The sequence below is a fragment of the Aplidium turbinatum genome, chromosome 18 (assembly GCF_918807975.1).
Source record: "Aplidium turbinatum chromosome 18, kaAplTurb1.1, whole genome shotgun sequence".
Classification (NCBI taxonomy): Eukaryota; Metazoa; Chordata; class Ascidiacea; order Aplousobranchia; family Polyclinidae; genus Aplidium; species Aplidium turbinatum.
The window spans coordinates 6,063,651-6,085,976 of record NC_137489.1 but is presented as its reverse complement, the minus strand read 5'-3'; the positions used below and the strand labels follow the sequence as shown (position 1 = coordinate 6,085,976).

Below are 22,326 nucleotides of genomic sequence, written 5' to 3'. Positions count from 1 at the left end.
AGGAACGACAAGTTGTTCATGTCAATTTCTTTTTGGTGCAGTTATTAAACGTTTATTTCAGACCTTGCGATCCATATGAAGCGAAGAGAACAATTAAAAAAATTCAGTTGGATACAACATGCACTACGAGACATAGGCCAGCCATGCCAGTATAAACAAGCAGACACATTTAAAGTAAGGTAAAACGAGATACATTGTTTGCTTGCACTGTTCATGAAGTAACGACAATACGATAGAATCCGATTTCATGAGCGAAGAAATTAAACTATAAGCTGAGATTTCGCAACGTTTGATAAACTAAAAAGAACCTTTCTCATCAGGCCCTCAAATTTGCTTATAGACCCACCACAAGAGATTTGAAGCTCACTGATGTTGATGTGACGAAGCAGTCCATATAAAATACGAAACAAATTGTTACACGCCACTCGAAACGACTACCAAAACACAAAATTTACTCCATAATTGGTTTCCGTAGCTTACATAATGCATACAATTCAATCGAAATAAGGTATTTTTGACCAGTTGAGAACAGCTAGAAAATCTAGTTCTTAATTTATTTGCAGAGCAATGAAAGGAACGAACTTGTTATGTCGGCTCTGGTCCATGCACAAATTTCGTTTCTCAAAAATATACGCCTGAGCGCGTAACGTCATGCTCGAGTGATGAAATATCACCACAGCCTCAGCAGCGCCTCACTGCTCCAGGCTTGCCAGATTGGCCCTTTTTAAAGGTAGTTGACCCCCAAAAAAATTGTTTGGCCCCTTGGCCCTTTGTTTTCAATATTTGGCTCTTTTTGGAAGCAGTTGGCACATACTATCAAACTAGCTATTTAAATAAATGTCTTTCGGAAATTGAGACTGAAAAGTGTTATTACGATTTTTTAGACAGTGTTTAGCTGACAATGTTTATGCCAATGCCAAAGATTCGAGTGGAAACACTGTAAAAGATGAAGATTTGGAATTGTTCTTGTAGTGTAGAATGTAGACTGTGTTGTTGCAATGTTGTAACGTTATTGACGTTGTTAACGTTATTATGTTTTATTAGCAACGTTATTAACATTATTGAACAATTTGGCTCTTTTTTACCCAGTTTGGCCATTTTTTCGACATTGTTTGGTTCTTTTTCTCAAAACCTGTCTGACAACCCTGCACTGCTCACTCAGTGATTCAAGTCAGCCTCAGAGTCGAGAACTTAGAGCCAAGTCAATTTAGATCGGTTTGTTTTTATATATTTCATACCATCACATCGAAAAACAATAATGCCGAACATAGCAGAGGTCAAAAAAGGTAGAAGTGACAAAACGCGGATGTAACGTGCATGATAGCAAAGCAGGAATGAAGGAATAATAATAGAAGGAATAGAATAGCAGGAATGAAGGAAAAGCAGGAATAGTTTAAAATATGGCACGGTCTTATCACCTTAAAGTCAATCTACAATAATAGTTGGTAGAAACTCATACAAGAATGATAAGAATTAAGAAGGACAGGTCACATGAATTGCAATAGATGAGGTGTAACTTGTGAATTAAAGTGAGTAAGGTGTAACCTCATGGAATTGGTAGGCCTAGATGATTTAACGAGATAGAAATACAGGAGAAATGTCGCCGACCATTGGACGTGGGCTGTTTAAACCTACAAGCAATTGTTATCATTACTAGGCTACTCCTGATGAGGGAACAGTGGTGTTTTAAACACATTTGATGTTTTATTACTGGTTCACGTGAAGTTTTTCATGTGAATACCGTAAGTATAATACTGTGTAGTATGTTTAAACTATTGATGTTACCGGTACTATAATCCTAACCTTCAATTGTAAATCTGTAGGATATTTCTAAGTAAATCCAAGACATTTTTCTTATTGAAATAAAATAAATTTGGTTTAATTTTAAATGTCTATGTGTGTTCTTTGAAATAAGAATCCGTAGCAAGGCAGGTTTACATTTTTGATGATTCTTATTTGGTCTATGTTGCTGCTCAATGTAATAATTAACTTTGCTTGATCACATTACAACAACTAGGGTCGATGTGTGTATTTACGACTGTGTTCAAGTTAAAAAGTATGATTTTCAGAACACCTTGAAAAAAATGGTCGCACATAATGCATTACGCACATAGACTATACCACTACCTAACTTTACCAATTTCATGATTGCAGAGCTTAAAGTAAACCTTATTTCTATTTAGGCTTACAAAATCTGACCATTAGTGAAGCTGGTTTTGTTTCATATTGTTGTAATAATTAAAACATGAATGCACAAGAAACAATCGAAACTGAAGGAATTGATGGCAAAGTTGTTATTCCTGGAGACATTATCACGTCTAAAATTGAAAATTTGAATAAAAAACAGCAAGTAAAGTTGGGTCCTGGACTACAGTACAATAAAAAACTTGACGTCACTGTAACCAAGTCTGGTATTTTAAGACATAAAAATCCAGATACTTATTGGGTTGATTGTCACCAAAAACGATATGTACCTTGTAGAGGTGAAAATGTTATTGGAGTTGTAACTGCTCGGCAAGGGGACTTTTACAAGGTTGACATTGGTTCTAGTGATCAAGCAGTTCTCAGCTATCTCTCCTTTGAAGGAGCTTCCAAAAGAAACAGACCTAATGTTTCAATTGGTGATGTTATATTTGCGAAAGTCATAGCCGCGAATAAAGATATGGAGCCCGAAATAAGTTGTGTTGATCCATCCAATAACAAAGCTAATGGAATGGGAGTTTTAACAGAGGATGGATTTCTTTTCACTGTTTCACTAAACTTAGGAAGAAAACTGCTATCATCTAACTGTGTTATACTTCCAGAGTTAGGTTCTCGTCATGCATTTGAAATTGTGGTTGGATTAAATGGAAAAATTGCATTGTTTTGTCGATCTATAAAGCTTTTAATCGCAATAATGAACATGATAACAGCATCAGAATTTATGACTAATCAAGAAATGTTAGATTCCATCAATAGTGTTTTTTAATGTTTGTAACTCAATTGTTTCCAAACTGCTGCTACTGTATTATCGTATTATAGTTTGTATTTTTACTGTAAAACTCAAATTTTATGTTTTTTAATATTAAAAACAGCTTTTGGATTTTGTTTTGCCAAATGGTATTGTATTCAAACATAACTCATTATTACGAAACACCGAAATAAACATAAGAATTATTCTTCTTTTTTGTTCTGACCATAAATTGTCTTGTCATCACGCAACAAGTCATATGCTTTTAACAAAATAGCTTGAACTACTGCCGCAAATCGTTGACACTGTCATGCATGCTTGTAGAATAATTCTGGATTACTTGGCAAATTTATCAATTTTGAAATTACAATGAATTTCTTAACTTTTTAGGGTTAAATTTTAAGTTTTTTCCACAAGTTATGTTCTAATCATGGAATTAAAAGGCAGAATAGTGATATTTTCAATCACTGGATGTCCGCATTGTAAAGCTGCAAAATCAAAGTTGGAATCACTAAATCTACCATACAATGACATTAACCTTGATGATCACCCCGATCAAAGGTGAGAAGTGGTTTACTTTGAATATTGGCGTTTTTTTTATTGATGACATATTTTTGTACTATGCAATATGCAATTATGCATGAATTCATTTTCAGATTAGCTAGATTAATCATGAACAGCTAAAAATCGATTTCGATCAGCTAGCTGCTAGATCATCTTTATTACAAAATATGTAGGCTAATGAGTCATTCATATCAAGCATTGTTGTGGGTTTGACACCTGTCAAAAGATATTTCATTTTTTTGATTTTTCTAATATGTTGTATACCAGTGCAGTGAAGTGGGGTTCAGTGAATTTTAAGGGTTCCGTGAGGGTTCCTCGTTTATTTAGGGAAATTGATTTCTTGCTTCAGCATTTTGATGCGTTATTCCAATTTCTTTAGATCACTTCTGTGTCAATTTCCAAATACATATTTGTGTGAAACAGCATTTTCTGCTTTAACCATTATTAAAAACAAAAACAGAAGTTGCTTGAAGGGTGTCGATATGTGTATGAGAATTGTATTAAGCAACGTTGAGCCTCAATTTAAGAAAATTGTAAAAGAAAAGCAACAACTACAGAGTCATTAAATGTCTGACTTTATAGCTTTTATAATAACTGTTTATGTTTTGAAACGTCTAATTATTTTTTGAAGTGTACCAGTGTAATAACGAAATATTTAATTTTTTGACCAAGCAATTTGTAATTTCTAAATTTTTGTTAGTGGGGTTCCGTGACAAAGGCGAAAGTACATGAGGGATTTCGTGTTGACAAAAAGGTTGAAGAGCACTGCCGTATATAGTATATATATACAATACATCCACTGGATCCAGAACATTATTCACAATTCATCTTTGTGATGGTTCTAATTTTAAGACATGCACTCCAACAGACGGGTCTGCTACTATTCGGCGAATCCGATTCGGCGAGTCCAATTCGGCTAATCCGATTCGGCGAGTTCCTTATTCGGCGAGAGCCTTTTTCGGCGAGTGCCCTTCTCGGCGAGTTTTTGAAATTTTATTTTTAAAGGGAATTATCGGGTACCGTAGCCTACCTAATTATAATTGCCATTTTTACATCGTTAAACGTTGATATCGTGCAGAAAGGAATAAAAATAAAATGTTTGAACTATTAAATTAAAATTCGTTATGTCAGTTCAGTTGAGTTGTTTTTATTTCTGACCATCATATGAAAAACAATACACGTCAACATAGCAAAGGTAGAAGCGACAAAACGCGAACGTTAAAATGTGCTTGTGACCGAAGTAAGTTATTGAGTTGAAAGAAATTTGGCATGGTCGCAACACCTTCAGAAAAATTTAAGAAATGAACGGAAAATAAAAAAAAGACAATGTTACAAAAAAAAATCATGTTTAATGTCTATAAGTTAGTACTTTTGAATAGTTAAAATGATTAGTTTGGATCAACAAATGTGTGGCCTACAGCTTGGATTGAAAGGAAATTATCGGGTACCGTAGCCTGGTTATCCCAACCAGCAGAAATTGCCGTTTTTACATCGTTTTAACGTCGCTAAACGTTGAAATCGTCTAGAAAAGATAACTTTGCTGACTAGGATACGTTGAAACTGGGAAACATTCACAGAAGCCCTTCGATTTGTTCCAAGAACCCATTTAGCCTAACAGTTCATTTGTACATTGATTCAACGTCTGAATACATTATGTATCTTAAAAATGCATAATCTTAAAAATGCAACGTAGCCTATCGAAGGGGTTCTGTGAATGTTTCTCAGTTTCAACGCAGGCCTTAAAACTCGTGTTTGTTTTTTCGGCAGCCATCGTGGCCTACCGAGAGCTCCTTCTCGGCGGCCAAATCTGCGTGCTTGGAGGCCAAAATACAATAACGATAGCACAAGTAAATAGCATTAAACTTGCAACAATGTTAAAATGATCACTTAGCGTTGTTGAAGTCTGGGCGGCATCCTGCAATAGAATCGTTGTGCCACGCATTAAATGCTTTATCAGGATTGTAATCTGGTATTGTGGGACCATCTAACGACCCTAAATTGTTTTAACTGCTCGCAGCTCAGTAAATTGTTTTAACTGCATACCGCCTTTCATAAAACCTGACCATTTATTCCGTTATGATGTTACCATTGAGGGTGTGAAGTCACTAACCCACAGCGTTCTCAACTATGAAGACACGTGTTTTACCCACGGATGTCAACTAACCTAGTTCTCCTTTTTAACAACGATTTAATATCCGACAACATTGAATCGATATAAAAACGACAATATTGCCAGCCGATGTAAATTAACACTTCGTTAAAATAAACATCGGGAATTGCAAACAAGACTTACAGCGCTGGTGATCGCAGCTGGATATATTCAATACAACAGTAGTGACTATGATGCGCTGACCTAATTCTGCGTCACTCTTTGATACTACATATTTTCGACATTTAATCCACGATCTTTCTATTGCGAAATTAAATAATTGGCTAGAAGAAACCGGAGGCCAAACTTGGCCGACGGAGGAGGTAGCACAGGCGGTCATTCAAGCACTACTTAGCGGCGATGGCCGCCGGCTGCTTTAAGGCTTGCAACGTATCCTAGTCATCAAAGTTCTCTATTCTACACGATTTCAACATTTAGCGACGTTAAAACGATAGGCCACACATTTGGTTAGCCTTTTCATTCTGTTACTACAATGCAAAAATGAACTGTTAGGCTAACTGGGTTCTTGGAACAAATTTTTGCTGGTAGGGATAACTAGGCTACAGTACCCGATAATTTCCTTTCAATCCAAGCTGTAGGCCACACATTTGTTGATCCAAACTAATCATTTTAACTATTCAAAAGTACTAACTTATAGATATAAACATGATTTTTTTTTTTGTAACATTTTCTTTTTTTCTATTTTCCCTTCACATCTTAAATTTTTCTGAAGGTGTTGCGACCATGCCAAATTTCTTTCAACTCAATAACTTACTTCGGTCACAAGCACGTTTTAACGTTCGCGTTTTGTCGCTTCTAACTTAAAAACAACTGAACGGACATGACGAATTCAAGCACGTTTCAGCGTTCGCGTTTTGTCGCTTCTACCTTTGCTATGTTGACGTGTATTGTTTTTCATATGATGGTCAGAAATAAAAACAACTGATCTGACATGACGAATTTTAATTTAATAGTTCAAACATTTTATTTTAATTCCTTTCTGCATGTTCAGCGACATTAAAACGATGTGAAAACAGTTAGGCTACGGTACCCGATAATTCCCTTTCAAAAATAAAATTTCAAAAACTCGCCGAAAAGGGCACTCGCCGAAAAAGGCTCTCGCCGAATAGGGAACTCGCTGAATCGGACTAGCCGAATCGGATTAGCCGAATCGGACTCGCCGAAACGGGCCATTCCGCCAACAGACAGTACCATTTTAAAATTTAAATCTTACAAAATATCAACAAAATAATAGCATAGCTTTTAATACTTTACAAATGGCATAGGCTACCGTACATGTTTGCTTCTTGGTTGCAGATGCATATGGTTTAAAGGCCTACTAAATGAAATTTTGAAATGGGAATTAAGCATTAAAATGCGTAAACTAAACATTCAAGAATATAATACATTTCAAAAAAAATTACCGAATAAAATTTGTTTTCAATGGCACTGGCAAAGTCCAATGTTTCATTTATTTTTTATTTTTTTAAAATGACCAAAAAGTGGAAAACTGCTCGAGAATACGTCACTATCGACAGCAATAACAAAAGCCACGTTACCATATCTGATGTTTTGAGCAAACTGTGTGATGTTTTGATGTTGAAATCTGATGTTTTGATGTACATACATACATAGCCTACAGTTAAATCGCCCGCAGTAACAACTATTGCGCGATCAGTTGATTACTAGTCTATAATAACGTAGACTGTACAGTCGCATGCTTCGCTGCTCACGCCCATTCCCGTTTTGAAAACTCTAACAAAAGCACGCGCGGAATGCTGATCAGACCGCAATGGGGCCAAATTTTATTGATATCGTTTTATGGTAGCATGTTAAACACAAAGAACGTGGAAAATCGCCGAGTCAGGTTTTTCCTTTAGTATGTATCCCTTTAAAGGCTCAATTTCTACTGGATATTACCTTCTTCTTCTTCGTTTGAACCTTGTTCTTCGCCACTTCAAGGGTCGAGGGGCTCTGCCTTTTACCACCCTTGGGCAGTGGCGGCGACGCGGTCTAGATGTTTGGGCAGGTGTCGAGCAGCCATTGAATTGATTCGTCATCCAATTCACGCAGACCACGCACACCATTTGGCGCATGGTAGATGGCGCAGTTACAGATGGTGTGGTCTACGGTTTGTTCCTCCATGCCACACTCACAGATCGCGGATGGAGCCATCCCCCATTTGTGCATGTTGAAGCGAAATAGTCCGACGCCAGTACGCAGGCGGTTGAGCCGCACCCAGGCCTTCCTTGGCAAATGCATTCCGGTTGGATGGTGGCTGGTATCGGAGATGAAACTTTGGAGTCTTGAGGAGTTCTTCTTCCACTCCGAGCTCCATTGGTGATCCGCCCACGTAGCCGCACTGATGGATTGGTCTTCAGCACTTTTCATCAGGAGTTGTGCGGCACGTACAAATGGGTGTCTCGATTTCAGTCGCTGAGGTTTGTCGTTCACAGACTCGTAGAGACTTGAGTAGAGCAAGTGGTTGGGGTTCGTAGCGCGACGAGAGAGAGACAGGATGGCTTCTTCGCGACGAAGCTCAGCTGGTTGGATGCCTGCAAGGACAGGGAGATTTTCCGATGGTGTAGGTCGCAGGCATCCTGTCACGATACGCAAGGCGTCGTTTATGGCAGTGTCGATTTGATGGCAGTGGGCACTGCGGCTCCAGACAGGTGCACAGTATTCTGCTGGAGCGTGAACTAGCGCGATGGTGGCAATGCGCAGGGTATCAACTGTATGTATCAACTGTATGTATGTATCAACTGTATCAACCTCATGAAATATTTAGTAAACTATATCACACTTCAATATTATAAAAACTTTATTTTTTATGTGTTGTTTTTCTAGAATATAACTTTTAGTTTGTATATAATATGTTTGTATTATATTAACTCTTGTACTCTGAGATCATGTGTATGCTCAGTTAAGATACTACAGTATTTGGCATTGTACTTCATACCAATTTTCATCTACAGAGCTGTAATGAACAAGCTGACAAACAGACTCACTGTCCCACAAATATTTTTTAATGAAAAGCATGTTGGAGGAAATGATGATTTTCAAGCATTGGTATGTGTGCTATTAGGGTTGGAAACCTACTTACATTTGAAGCCTGTGCAAGCGCTGTATGAAACCAGCCACGTATGAAATGCATTGGTCAGATTTTATAATAATATTTACAGATCTTTTCTGTATCTGCTATGTATTTGTGAGTTGATTTTAACATGGTATAATTGGTATATATATGGTTAAAAACGTTTTTTTTAATTGTTTTTTTGTACGTTTTTTTGTTTTGTTTTTTATTCATTTTATTTTTATTTTTTATACTATATCCCCAATCGTTTCATGCATTTTTTTAAGTAACAACTGTTTTCATTTATCATAACAAAGAACTGCAAAAGAAAGTGTTGAATTAAAGCTGCTCAATGACTTATTATTAGGGCAACCAAAAGTCAATAAAGTCAAAATTTTTCTGCCTTGCTCAAAGTTCATAAAACGTCCACAAACTAAATTTCAGGCTGACACGAAGAGAAGTTTCAAAGTTATTAAGTAAAAAAAAAGTCAAAATTCATGGTTAGGTCAAAATTTTCTTTTAATGTAGTTTTTTTTCTCTCTATTGATATTTTATTAAAAGCTACACAGATACTGATTTTTTGTTGCTATTCTGACGTAATAATCGATTTGTTGCAATTTCTGAGGTAATAATCTTGTTTCGCCCGCTACTGACGATTAAATATTATCCAACTACCCTGCTGTTGATCAGTTGGTTGCCAGGGTTAAAGCAGTGACCATTAAAAACAGGTCAAGAAGAGCTAGTTTTACTTCCATTGGCCAACCTCCACAGCCAAATGTAACTAGATGGGTTACTTGGTTGAAAGCTGCTTACTATTATTCAAGAAGTCTACCAGAAGTAAGGAATATTGCGGAAGACTTCCATGATGGTGGTGTCTTGCTGCGGCGTGCTTAAGATGCTGTAAAAGCTCCCAACTTAGCTACTCACCTTGTAGAAATAGAGGAGCAGTACAGCGCACTGTTCGATTCAATTCAGAAGATGGAAGACAGCCGATACACCATTCAAGAAGCTTACCAGAAAATGAGGTCCCTTAACTTTGGTGTTGATGACTGCCGAATTGGAAAATATATTCAAGCAAGAATCTCAAGGAATGACATCAAGTGCATTGTGAAAATGGGACAAGATGATATTTCACTACATTTTTATAGCCTACTGAGGAACTCCCAAGCAACTTCTGTAGCCTATTTCTCTACTTTAGGAAAAATTTTGGCGAGAGACAGGTACTTCAAAGGCGATAATGTGAAACATTAGTTGATGTTGAAGTATAATAGTGCAAAACCCTCTCAGTAATTTCGGGATATTTAAAGACACTCCATATTTATCTTTTGCAGTTTTTCGAGTGACTTTCTTTATACCTGTTCGCTGTTCGATAGATGTGGTGTCCTTGAGTCTTCCACATTTTTCTCATATTTCATTAGAAAAGAAAATATCCTTACCTAACGGTTTGATTTCTAATATGCTTTGTATTTCGCATTTGGGTTGCAAACGCAGAAAGCTATTGGTCAAAATTAGGTCAAAATTTGTAAATTATAAAGTCAAAATTTCAAGTTTTTAGGTCAAAAAATTGGTTGCCCTACTTATTATGAATTAGTTTGCTACAGTTTTTAAGTTCTGTAAGTCAGAAGTGTGGTCGCATGCTCAGCATATGGCACCAGTGAACCACCCAACTTCAAGTGCTACCAATGATGAGGATGAGGACTGTTCGATCCCAGCGGTGACCATGTCAATCTCCTTTGTTGTTTGTTTTAATCTTTTTTATTAGTTTGTTTATTTTTTTTTTATTCCTGTTATTTTCTTCATTCCATATAAGCCTATTATGATGAGTATTATAAGGAGTATTACGATGTTGTTTAAAGTCTATTGGCTGAATCTACAGTCTAGTCGACTGATACAGGTTAAAGGTTAACTTATTAATAAAAAAGTAGACACTGCCACACTAAATCGACAAATTTAAGTTTTTTCAATTTAAATGTAATAAACGTGAATTTGCCAATTATAGTGTGATACATTTTACTTTTTTTGATTATTTTATCACACTACGCATCTTTTCGGATCATTGGTGAAGTCAAAAGAAGATTTTAATGAAAAGTTTAGTGGCAAAGTTTTATTTTGGTAACTTACCGATGTCTTGATTATTTTTAAAAAACAAATATTTCAAAGAAGTAAAAGTACAAATTTTGTTCCAACATTTAAATTTTAAACAGATTGTTGGTGCAAAAAAAAGGCAATCGGTTTTTATTTTGGTTTCAAAAAAACGAGCACAAAAAAACGATTCACATCTCTAGGACTTCATTTTTAGAGCGAGGACGAATTATCAGAATTGATCAAATATGTTTCCGAAAATGCTGCTCCAGACAATGCACCTGAGCCACTTCAGTCTAATGGAGCTGCCGAAAGTAACAAAGACCATGACAATGGTATGTTCTTCCTGTTTGTGTGTTGAGGCATTTTGCATTGTCGAGGCATGGGTTATAAAAGTTTTTTATAAATCAATTTTTCCAAAACTTTACTTGATGGAAAAACTAGCTGCACAGAGCACAGTTCCATTATTTCAGTTCGTCGTAAATTTATTTTGGTTTTGTCTCATGACATGACATGTGATATTTTTTTCTCGTTTTGCTACAGGCGCTTGGGAGAAAATGGACGAACTGGCGACGTTTGTACAAGATTTGAAAGCAAAAAGTGGAATCATCGTAAATCATCGGTTAGTGGTTCAGCCATGGTCACCTGGAGATGCGGCCTGATTTGTCACATTTTCCAGATTTTGGTTACCGCTACTGCTAATGTTCGACTTACATTTTCTGAGATGTTTTTACTTTTTGAGTCTACTAATGATATAAAAGCTTTTTGTTGCCTTGGGGAAGCAGTAGCAAATGAGTAAAATAAGTTGAGAAACGCTCAATCAAACTGTCACTGAAAAATAAACAGTCTTACTAAAATCTTCGAAACCAAATTGTCTTTGTTTTTCAATATCTGATGATGTTAAAACATATTGTGTCATCTGGGCAAAAACAGTAAAGAAGGCGAAAAAATATAATTTTTAGAAAAATTGCTTTGAACAGTCGCCGAAACTTGGCAAAATCTGGAAATTTGTGCAAAATGTGACAAATCAGGCCGTATCTTTTGGCGGGTCTGCTACTATTCGGTGAGTCCGATTCGGTGAGTCCGATTCGGTGAGAGCCTTTTTCGGTGAGAGCCCTATTCGGTGATTTTTTTGAATTTTTTTTTGAAAATTATCGGGTACCGTAGCCTAATTAAAACCCTTAACCCCAAACCCCCTAACCCCTAACCCAAAAACCCAAACCCCCAAAAAAAAACCCCAAACCCCCAAAAAACCCCAACCCCTCAAAAAAACTCAAACCCCCAAAAAACCCCAAACCCCCAAAAAACCCCAAAACCCCAAACCCCCAAAAAACCCCAAAACCCCCCAAAAAAAAAAAAACCCTCCAAACCCCAAAAACCCCAAAACCGCAAACCTCAACCCTCAAACCCCCAAAAAATCCCAACTCCAAAAACCTCCAACCCCAAAAACCCCCAACCCCAAAACCGCAAACCCCAACCCCAAAAACCCCCCAACCCCCATACCCCCTAACCCCAAAAACCCCCAACCCCAAAAACCCCCTAACCCCCAACCCCAAAAACCCCCAACCCCCTAACCCCTATCCCCTAACCCCTATCCCCTAACCCTATAACGGCAATGATAATTAGGCTACGGCGCGCAATAATTTAAAAAAAAAAACTCACCGAATAGGGCTCTCACCGAAAAAGGCTCTCACCGAAAAAGGCTCTCACCGAATCGGACTCACCAAATCGGACTCACCGAATCGGGCCATTCCGTCTTTTGGCAGCTATAATTCAGCCTGTTTTTTATTCGTACCCTAGATCTGCAAGCTTATGCCCATACAGCAAATCAACAATTTTTACAATGATTCAACGTCTGCAGACGTTGAATTGTAAAAAAAGGTTAATTTGCTGTCTGCGTGGTTAGATCTTCAACATCAATTGTCGATTTATTTTTTTCATGTTTATTGAAACACCATTGCTCCTTAGCATTTAATCGCCAGCTTTTAGATTAGCTTTGTTTTAGTTCTGTTAAAATGTTCTTTTTTCCCTCCTAGTAGTTACAAACTGTATAACATGCGTGTACGCATGTATATCATACGCGCTGCGCACCCAACACAAAGCATCGACACAGCAACAAGATTGGCTTAAAGATGTTTAATCAATGGCGTCTTCACTTGCTTATTGCATTTGCTTATTAGTTTTCATTTATACGTTTATTAATACGACTAATGAATTTCCAGACAACTGTTTCATTCAAATCCGGATACTTTCACTGGAGAAGACGTCATAACATACGTCGCTCATAAGGATGGCACAGGTTGGTCCATACGCCGAGCTAAAGAATTACCACTTTTGACATTGATTTGACGTCCGTATAATTATCGTGTTATTGCGAGGAAAAGTGTTGTACTGCTGCATTTTAATTTCGATGGCCGGTTAATCAATGACAAGACTAAATCTAATTGCAACATCCTAGGACAGTAAACTATCCATATGTAATTATGTATATTTCTGCTTGCACCCGTAGGAAAAAAATTATGCCGCAGTATCTCGTCACCCGCCCTAAGCGACAGTGAGTTAGCAACCTTTACCCGGTACTCATCGCTGTGTCTTGTTGGTTTTGTGCCTTTGAAAGTGCCGTGCTTTATACCTTATTTATCAGAACATCGATTGCATAGATTGACATTATCGAACACAAATTGGCTTTAAAAGCTTTCAGCTTTTTTTCGATGTTAGACACATAACCTCGCTAAGCCGACCTTTCTCAAAATATGTACTCGATGTTATTCGGATTAATGGGTCTCGGTGTATGTACAGTAGATTCGAACTTGTATTTTTTGGTCGGTGATTAAAGTATAATCTCTTTTTGTCACCACTATTTTGAAGTGTATTCAGAGTCATTTAGCTTTTAATTCACATTCGGTTGTAACCTGCATTGCTTGTGCGACATCTAATTAATTCATTGAATCCCACCGTCAAGAACCGATTTGTCAAAAATGCACATATTATGTTCACTTCAAGACAGAACAGAAGCGACCGCCCGAGCCCAGCTGCTGATTGACAAGAAATTCGCCGTTTCGTTGAAAGGCGATCAACCCATCAAAGATGATAAGACTCTTTACCGCCTCCTGCAAGACATACCGTCAAAGGCACTTAACGCCGGCTTGCCTGCTTACAGATCTGTCACTACAGGTGGATTCTTGCAAATAAATTATTTGCATCTGATTACGTTACTCGGCTTCGTGTACTTCTGATACAACAAGACAAACTCTCCACCGAAATTCAATAAATTATGTACAAGCACAGCTGGCATTAAAAGGTCTACGTTTAGTGACTACGTGCAACAACTCATAGGCTGTTTTAATATTCTGTATTTTTAGTCAAGACTATTGGGCGCCTGAGCTGCGCTGTTGCATTGGATATTTAAAAGTTGGTTTAACATTTTTAAAATCTTGTATTTTCTTTAAAAAAAATTATAATTAAAATTAAAAAGATCAAATCATGGCATTCATGTATCTCGTACTTTTAGTCATAACATGCATTTGTTAAACAAAATGAGCAAATTAACCATTTTTTACATTGATTCAACGTCAGTAGACGTTTGAATCAACGTAAAAAATGGCTGATTTGCCGTTTGGGATAGCAAGAAGCTAAATTTAGGCAAAACTTTTCGCTTTTTGTCATCTGCAGCTTCGGAAGTATCCACTTTGCTACGAAAAAGCATCTTACAGTTGTACGGTAAGTACCTGTCATCTGACGGGAAATCTGTGGACTACACTGGTCTTGGGAAAAGCAACGAATTCGAAAGCTATGTGGAATTGACCGCTCAGCTTCAACGAGTAGAGGTGACGACATGATTTTATTGAAGTGTCACCAGACCTCTGAATCGTTTAGTGTTCATTGAGCATTACCTAACCGTTAAGTGCTGTCTGAGTACAAACTTAAACAACAAAATCCATTATTTTTACATTGATTCCACGTCTGCAGACATTGAATCAATGAAAAATAAGGGATTTTGCTGTCTGCTAATGAGTGTGAAGCAAGGAACTAAACTTAGACATGAATAGAAAAATTTTCCACGATAATCTATCTGTTGTACAAAATTAAAATTTTCTCCTTGTTTGCATATGTAAAGTTCAAGTGGCACTTGCCAAACCTCCTTATTCTACAGAAGCATAGCGACCAATATAGACAGTCCTCGCCAACTTGTGAACCTACAATAATGACCGGAGGCCGGTATAATCCGAGTTTCCATGTCTGAGCTACTTCTCTTTGAAATGATCTTCGTCTGCGGGTGTGATTCTTAATACTCCATTTTTAATTGTAACTGCATTGCTGTAACTAAACAGATGAAAATTGCAGTTTTTCTAAAAAGTCATTGGTTCTTAGATTTTTGTATTTTAAGTTGGAGAACTTATCCCGTGAAGAAAAGTTGGCGTTTTTCATCAACATCTACAACGCATTGGTGGTCCATGGAAATATTAAACTTGGCTTTCCAAAATCAACATTCCAGCGCTACAAGGTACCAGAGTTACTTGACTGATTTGGTTTGTTGGGCACTAAATTCTTACCGAAGGCCTAGAATCCTAGATTGGCGCCTTAAAATACCGTGATCTTGGTTTGCTATGTTCTGGCCACGCTTGCTTGTGTCTAAATTTTAAATACAGAGACATTCTGCAGATTCCTTTGACTGTTCAGTTTATTGTGTTCTGTTGGCTAATAAGCAAAAAAATACAATTTTAACAAAATCCTGTTTTAAATGTATGTATGTTCCAGTTCTTCAACAATGCAAAGTATATCATTGGCGGCCATTCGTATTCTCTGCAAGACATTGAAAACGGAGTTCTCCGCTCAAACAGACAGGCGAGTATGAGACTTTGCAATGAAGACGTTTACTTCCAGAGTGGAAGCTGTTACATTGGTGGCATAGTTCTCGCAGGAGCTATCTTCTTGTGGTTTAAATCATAGGCTACATGTCGTTCGTGACGTCATAATGATTGAAACAATTCTTTTCTACTTCCATTCTTGCCACATTTCACTGCTGTTATGCTCACTATGGTCAATTGGTCATGTATTAGTATTGCTCATAGTTGAGAGCTGGCCTTTTCGAAACTAATCTTAAGAATTACGTAACCCAATTTTAAGAACCAGTCTACAATAAAATCAAAAACTAATCTAAAACAAAACTTGATTTGAAGTCTCTGAAATACCGTCGAACGTAAAAATTCTCTAAATAAACCAAGTTCACTTCAAGCTTCCGAAGCAGCTCATTGCAAAGGGTTTAACATCCCCCCCCCCCCCCCCCGCATGTACATTTTCCCTTGCATGTAAAGAAATCCGACCTATTGGTTTAAGTAGCCCCAAAACACAAAGGACTAAAAACTTTGCACGAATCACTTCATGAAATATTTAACCCGTAGGGTAGATTATACGTTACAGCACAGAGAAGTATATGTTTTGTGTGCTTCCATAACTCTTACTACGTGCAATTGTGCACTTCAAGTTTCCAGCTTTGTTTGACATTATTTTAACCGGATAATTTTTCCACGCGAATCAAAAGTTTTGGTGCGCACATTTCGTTGAACTGTTGCTGGAAGACAAGTTATGCAATTACATAAAGTGGTCATTCACGTTTTCTGAAGATTTATTGCAAAACGTATTAATTGCGTAACATTACGTTGTTTCTTTGTTGATTGTTTCAGGGTGTAGGAATGCTAACGAAACCTTTCTCGAAATCAGACCCGAGGATAAAATATATCCTCTCTCCTCATGAGCCTCTCATCCACATGGCTCTTGTATGCGGAGCAAAGAGCTGTCCTCCAATAAAGACGTACTCAGCAAAAGTAATTTATATTGAGAATTACACTTATAGAATTCTTGTTTATAGCACTTATACTGTAAAATTCTTGTTTTAAAGCAAATCAAACGTTTGCTCTTTGTGGCAAAGTAATTAAATTGATTGATTGATTGAATCTTTATCCTCGGACTGGAAAAGCTTCTTGCAGAGCTTAATCCTGGCAGTTTCACATATTTGTAGCTGGCTTTGAATCACTGACGCAGGCCCGGTCACCGAGATTGACAGAGTGAAGTATCCGATTGTTGTTGAAGTCTTGTTGCCGGGGAATTATTCCATCCATTAGATGCCGCTGAATGGAGAGCAGTCCTTAACGTGCGTTGCTCAAGCGCACACCCAGAGAGTCGAACCAGCGCCGCTTGATCTTTAAGCTTCTTCGTTCCAGAAGTGATGCGCTAACCAACTGAGCTATCGGGGCGATTCACAATAAACTACTTTTAGTTTTATTTCCTACAATTGCTCACAAGCCATTGTTTTTTTTTCTGACGTATTTTTATTGCGTTTTGTTTTTTCGTTTGCTTTAAGTTCAGATCCTACTTTTAAATTGATGTCACGAGCAATGAATGATCATGCAAATTTTAATTGGAAAATAAAACTTTATAAACATCTTTGTGAAGATGGTTGTAAGGTCCTCATCTGTTTAAGGATATCATGGAGGAGCTCAAACTTTCAGCTGCATCCTTTTTGGAGAGCGATGACGGATGCTGTATTGATGCTGAGGACAACTTGATCGGGTTGAGCATGATATTCAAGTGGTATAAGGAGGATTTCGGCGCAACCCCGTACGAGGTGATCGTCTGTCTTGAAAGCCAAACCAACATAACACAGTGAAAGCATTTTAACTCGTTAGGAGAAGCTTCACAATTTCACATAGAAAAAGCTGATTTCTTAAATAATAATCAAAATCCGATCAAAAAATTATCATCGATAAAAAAAAAACAAACACTGGCAAAATAATTTAATCTTTCAGAACGATATGCCTGATAGGTAAAGACGGTCATCAGAAAGTTAACGTAAGTCAGTTCCACCAGTCACAGTTACTTTTTTTACTCATGCAGGTTTTGAAATGGGTGAGGAATCATATGAGCGAAGGCACGAAGAAGCAGCAATTGACAACCTTGATAGAGTCAAAGGTCTACAACCTTATCCATTTATCCTATGACTGGGGAACTAATGGTAAATAAGTCAGAGACTTTCCACCCAGCAAATCAGATTTGCAAACCTTGAATCAATGTAAAAAGGGACTAATTTACTGGCTGGACAAGCGACTTAACCTTTTTGATTACTGCCGTTTATGTCTACTGACTCCACACTGAATTGCTAGAAAATAATGTAGGCCTGCAAGATTTCTCAAAACGCGCATATGACCTAATGTCGATATTGCATTTCCAATCGCAACAATGTTTGAAAGTATATATTCCTGTGTTTGAGCAAAGCACTCCAGTGTTATCTTTTTGAGCTCCGTTTTTTCACCTTTGAGATCTTCGATGTTCAACTTTGTCTCTGTACCAACTGTTACTGACGTTCATTATGGGACTCGAAACCCGCTTATCCGGCCACATTAGAAGGGTCATTTCTCCCGTTGACAATTTTTTTACGCCTTGCTACAATCTTGCTTTTAATAAGAAGTCTTGAATTATTTTGAAATTAGCTTCCCTACTTATAAACAGTACAAACTAGAAACAAGCAACCCTCCTAGTGTGGTAGATAAATCAAAAACCGGTATGCTTTCACATCCCCTTGGTCTGAAATCTCTAAACTACTGTGCATGATTGGCATATTGTGGAAGTCGCACGATACATATCTAATCGGCTTGCTATTAGATACAGTTGCACTTGGTAAAAATCGACTGAAAATTATGTTTGAATGGCAGCGGTTATACCTGCGCCCTTACAGTGCACCCAGGGGCGCCGGAAGCGGGTGGGGGCGGATGCCCCCTGCCCTCAATTTTTCTGTGGATGGAGGGGCAATGGTGCCCTTTTAAGGCCATGTAGGCTACTGCATGTTTTGCAATATAACAATTTCTGCTATTCGCTTTTAGCCTAATTATAATCTTTCATTTTTGCCTCAAAATTGTATTCACGACACAAAATTCTGTATCACAGTAGGTTACATCATTATAAGATAGCAATTCACTTTACAATTCTCCCGGAGCGAGTCTTTCTAGACTGTGGCGAGAACGTCGGCTGTGGACTTGCATTAGCCGGGAGCTGTGTTGGCTCGGAGGAAGGATCGTCATTGCTGGAGTGTTCGCGAAGGTGCACGCGGTTACGCACAATCTCGTTGCCGTTTTCTGTAGCAACTCGGTACGATCGCTCACCCTCTTTGCGACAACTTGTGCTGGTTGCCATTCATTTGATCGATTGATGACTCGGACCGGTTGACCTTCATAAAGCATTGGCAATGGTTTCGTTCGCTTATCGGCATACTCCTTTTGCTTTTCTGACGATTTTGTCATTTGGTCCCGGTACATTTCCCCTTTTTCGTAGGTGCTATGGCTGGGCAAAGCTGTAGGGATCGGACGACCGAAGATGAGCTCTGCGGACTAGGTAGAACATTATCAAGTGGGGTAGCACGAATATTTAAAAGAGCACATGAAGCGTTTAGAACGAAAAGTGACTAGGTCACAAAATACTACTAAGGAGATATTGACATATACAGTTTTCAATTGCATTGTAAAATCAAGATTTAAAAGATTTTTTTCTTTTTACCATATGTCAGTGTCTACAACCCCAACCTAGTTCTGATTGCACTATTAATTGATTTTTTAGTTGAACTTGTCAAAAAATATTGATAATATTCTTTTTTGGACTTATGCACTTTTCTTCAAAATTGGGACTTAGGCACTTTTAAACACAAATGATGGACTTAAGCACTTTTGCAAAGAGCGACTGTACAAAATTTAGCAAATAAGCAAATAGCACTGCCCTTGAACAATATCATTGTTTAACCCTATTCGGACTAACGGGTGGATGGGTTCCGTCCATACTTAAAACTTTCATCGATTACATAAAAGTTACTGGCTCAAATTAGCTAAAGTTTTATGACTTTTCCTAAAAATTATTCATCTTTGTTTTAGTAATAAAATGACATTTTTATGTGGTATATTTTTTTAGTTATCAGCAGTTTTTGACACCCTACTCCTAAAATTGCCTGGTCATCTGAAAAACTTTATCATTTTGTACAAGCAAGTTAGCAAACATTTGTATTGTTTTGTGCCTTCCAAGATTTACTGCGTGACCTACATGACCACTGAAGTACAGGTAAAGTACAGAGACTTCCCCACCTTCATTGGCAATGTACAGTAGAATAATAATTGGGTTAGGCCTACTAGCCTACATAATAATAATTGGGTACACTTTCAAAACCTTCTTCTCTTCATTGGTAGTGTAGTATAGAAGTAAAGAAGACTGGTAGATAGGCTAGGACCTTTACAGAATAAGTTCTAAAAATAATAGTCCAATCTAATAGGCTACTTAATCTTCGGTTAAGTGTACTTCATTTCGTTATCTGCTGGCACCAACACTCCATCGAATAGCTTAATCTGTAATCATGTCCCATGAATATTGAAGTCTGCACTGCTAAACTTCTTGCAAACTGGACCTGTGGACTGCTGAATTTAATTCGAAAGCAGTAGGTCTATAAATACTATCGGTATTTGATCACATATTTGCAAATATCTACAATTAAAAGCTGATAAAAACGGTACCGTTTTTAACACTACCAATGATCCCAATCCTTCACCTACCCTACCTAAACCAGAGGCAGTGTCCCAGTCTAAATAACCGGTAACCAGCCAATGACTTTATATCAGGGTTACCAGATACTCAAGCTATAGTAAGGCCAAATTCATTATAAAATAAGACTAAATAAACGCTAACAACTTAATCAAAATATTTTTTTGTAAATGCCATTTAACGATCAAGCATAACAAAAAATAATTTAACTGTCAGAGCATAATGACCGGTTCGTTTGGTACAATATATTTGTACCGTATACTATTTTTCTCAGCAGACAAAATAAAAGGTTTCTCTCTCTCGTTTGCATAATCTGTTTAATAAAAAATTACTGTAGTAGCAGAAAAACTAGAAACCATTATCACTTTAATTTATCATCAGTATGTCTTACTTACTGTATACTTACTCATTTTCAATACTTGGGAATAGGCTATACCTTAACCTTTCAAAAAAATGATTAAAATAAAACTGTTTCTGATAAAATTGGTTCTTTAACCGGTCAAAATTTGCAGCCATAAAAAGGGCCAAATAAGGCCAGATTTTCTGGCCTTATTTGCATCAATTTTTTTAAGCCAACTGCAATTTAAAAAGGCCAGTTTTTTTGAATTTGGCCTAAAAAAAGCCATCTGGCAACTCTGCTTTATGTCCTCTAAAATGAAACCCGATCAAAAAGCAATATAAAAATCATGTCACGTGGTTAAATGACTCGACGCTATTGGTCAGAACTGACTTAGTTACTTTTAGAAGAAAAAATGACCTTTCCGCTCAAAACCTGTATTCGAAAATGATGACCTAGCAAACTTCATACCAAAATATTTTTGTGTCTGGTGACAAAGGACAATGAAAACAATACGTTTTTGTACTTAACTCAATTCGAGTGAAAATGTGACTTAGTCACTTTTCGTTCTAAACGCTTCACATTTTCTTGGAGCATCTGTAAATGGGGTTGCTCCAAACTTTAAGTAAAGGTTTTCCTCATCCTTGAAACAGCCAATCCCATCAAAGCATTCTGGAAATTCTTTGGTGAGTTGCTCTAATGATGTGACTTTGTGAAGGAATCTTCATGTCCGTTTCATCAATATTAAGTTTGACTAGATCTAACAACTGACTTGTAGGGAGACCAACAATTATAGGGCCTAAAACATCAACTACATAGAACTTTTGAAGGTTCAAAAGTATATAGAGCCTAAACAAGGTATGTTGTTACCGGAATATCCTGTGAGCTGAGCAGTAGGTTCAGGGTTTGCAATACTGTCTACTCTACAATTTCCAAACATTTTCCTAAATTCTTTAAATTCTTTACATTCTAAATTTTATAATACTTTACATTTTAAATTCTAAATTCCCTAAATTCTTTACTACTCCCTTGTTCATTTTTAATTCATTTTTAATATAAAATTTTCATTATGACATCATTATTGAAATGCATTTTTACTTTTAACCTATCGTTGCTATGCCAATGTCATTGCATCTCAATCTCAACATTCATCATAATTTTCCTAAATGTCTGCATTGGCAATGTGTTATCTCCAGCACCGGTATCAACTTTTATTCGCATTTTACCAAAAACATTAGGCTGTGAATGTTGAATACATAGGGTGGTAAATGCTTCTTTTGAAACAGCTACTGTACAATGTACATGTGATTTTAAATCATTGATGCAAAGTGGGTGAAATACGGGAGTAGTTTCTTCTAAGAACAACTCATTTTGCTTATTTCTAACCTTTGGGTATTTTTCCTTGTCATAAGGTCTTCTTCCCTGGTATGTTTGCTTCGGGGCTGGACATGACTGGATTGACTGTTGGGACTTCTTTCTACACATGTTTTTCCAGTGATTTCGTCCCCCACATGCATGACAGGTCGCTCCGTAGGCTGGATAGGCATTCTTTTGGTGGTTCCGTCCACAGCGCTGACATTTTCTGTTTGCTCTAATTA

At 37.2% G+C, this 22,326-nt stretch overlaps 3 protein-coding genes across 3 annotated transcripts; 2 read left to right on the top strand and 1 right to left on the bottom strand.

The window, feature by feature from the left end:
* The first annotated feature begins 2,187 nt into the window (after positions 1–2,187).
* On the top strand, positions 2,188–3,340 carry LOC145787141 (exosome complex component RRP40-like). The gene has a single exon (XM_082598867.1). It carries the CDS (start codon positions 2,246–2,248, stop codon positions 2,966–2,968), a length of 723 nt encoding a protein of 240 aa, XP_082454993.1. The 5' UTR covers positions 2,188–2,245; the 3' UTR covers positions 2,969–3,340.
* An 8-nt stretch (positions 3,341–3,348) lies between these two features.
* On the top strand, positions 3,349–18,344 carry LOC145787139 (uncharacterized). Its single transcript, XM_082598864.1, has 12 exons — positions 3,349–3,511; positions 8,639–8,732; positions 11,036–11,153; positions 11,362–11,440; positions 13,041–13,117; positions 13,822–13,992; positions 14,491–14,645; positions 15,206–15,322; positions 15,577–15,663; positions 16,503–16,643; positions 17,300–17,443; positions 17,713–18,344. The coding sequence occupies exons 1-12, from the start codon at positions 3,381–3,383 to the stop codon at positions 17,836–17,838; spliced, it is 1,440 nt and encodes a 479-aa protein (XP_082454990.1). The 5' UTR covers positions 3,349–3,380; the 3' UTR covers positions 17,839–18,344.
* Positions 18,345–18,645: 301 nt separating this feature from the next.
* LOC145787140 (uncharacterized) lies at positions 18,646–22,326 on the bottom strand. Its single transcript, XM_082598866.1, has 2 exons — positions 22,115–22,326; positions 18,646–19,199 (listed from the first exon to the last, which is right to left on the bottom strand). Exons 1-2 carry the CDS (start codon positions 22,211–22,213, stop codon positions 18,792–18,794), a joined length of 507 nt encoding a protein of 168 aa, XP_082454992.1. The 5' UTR covers positions 22,214–22,326; the 3' UTR covers positions 18,646–18,791.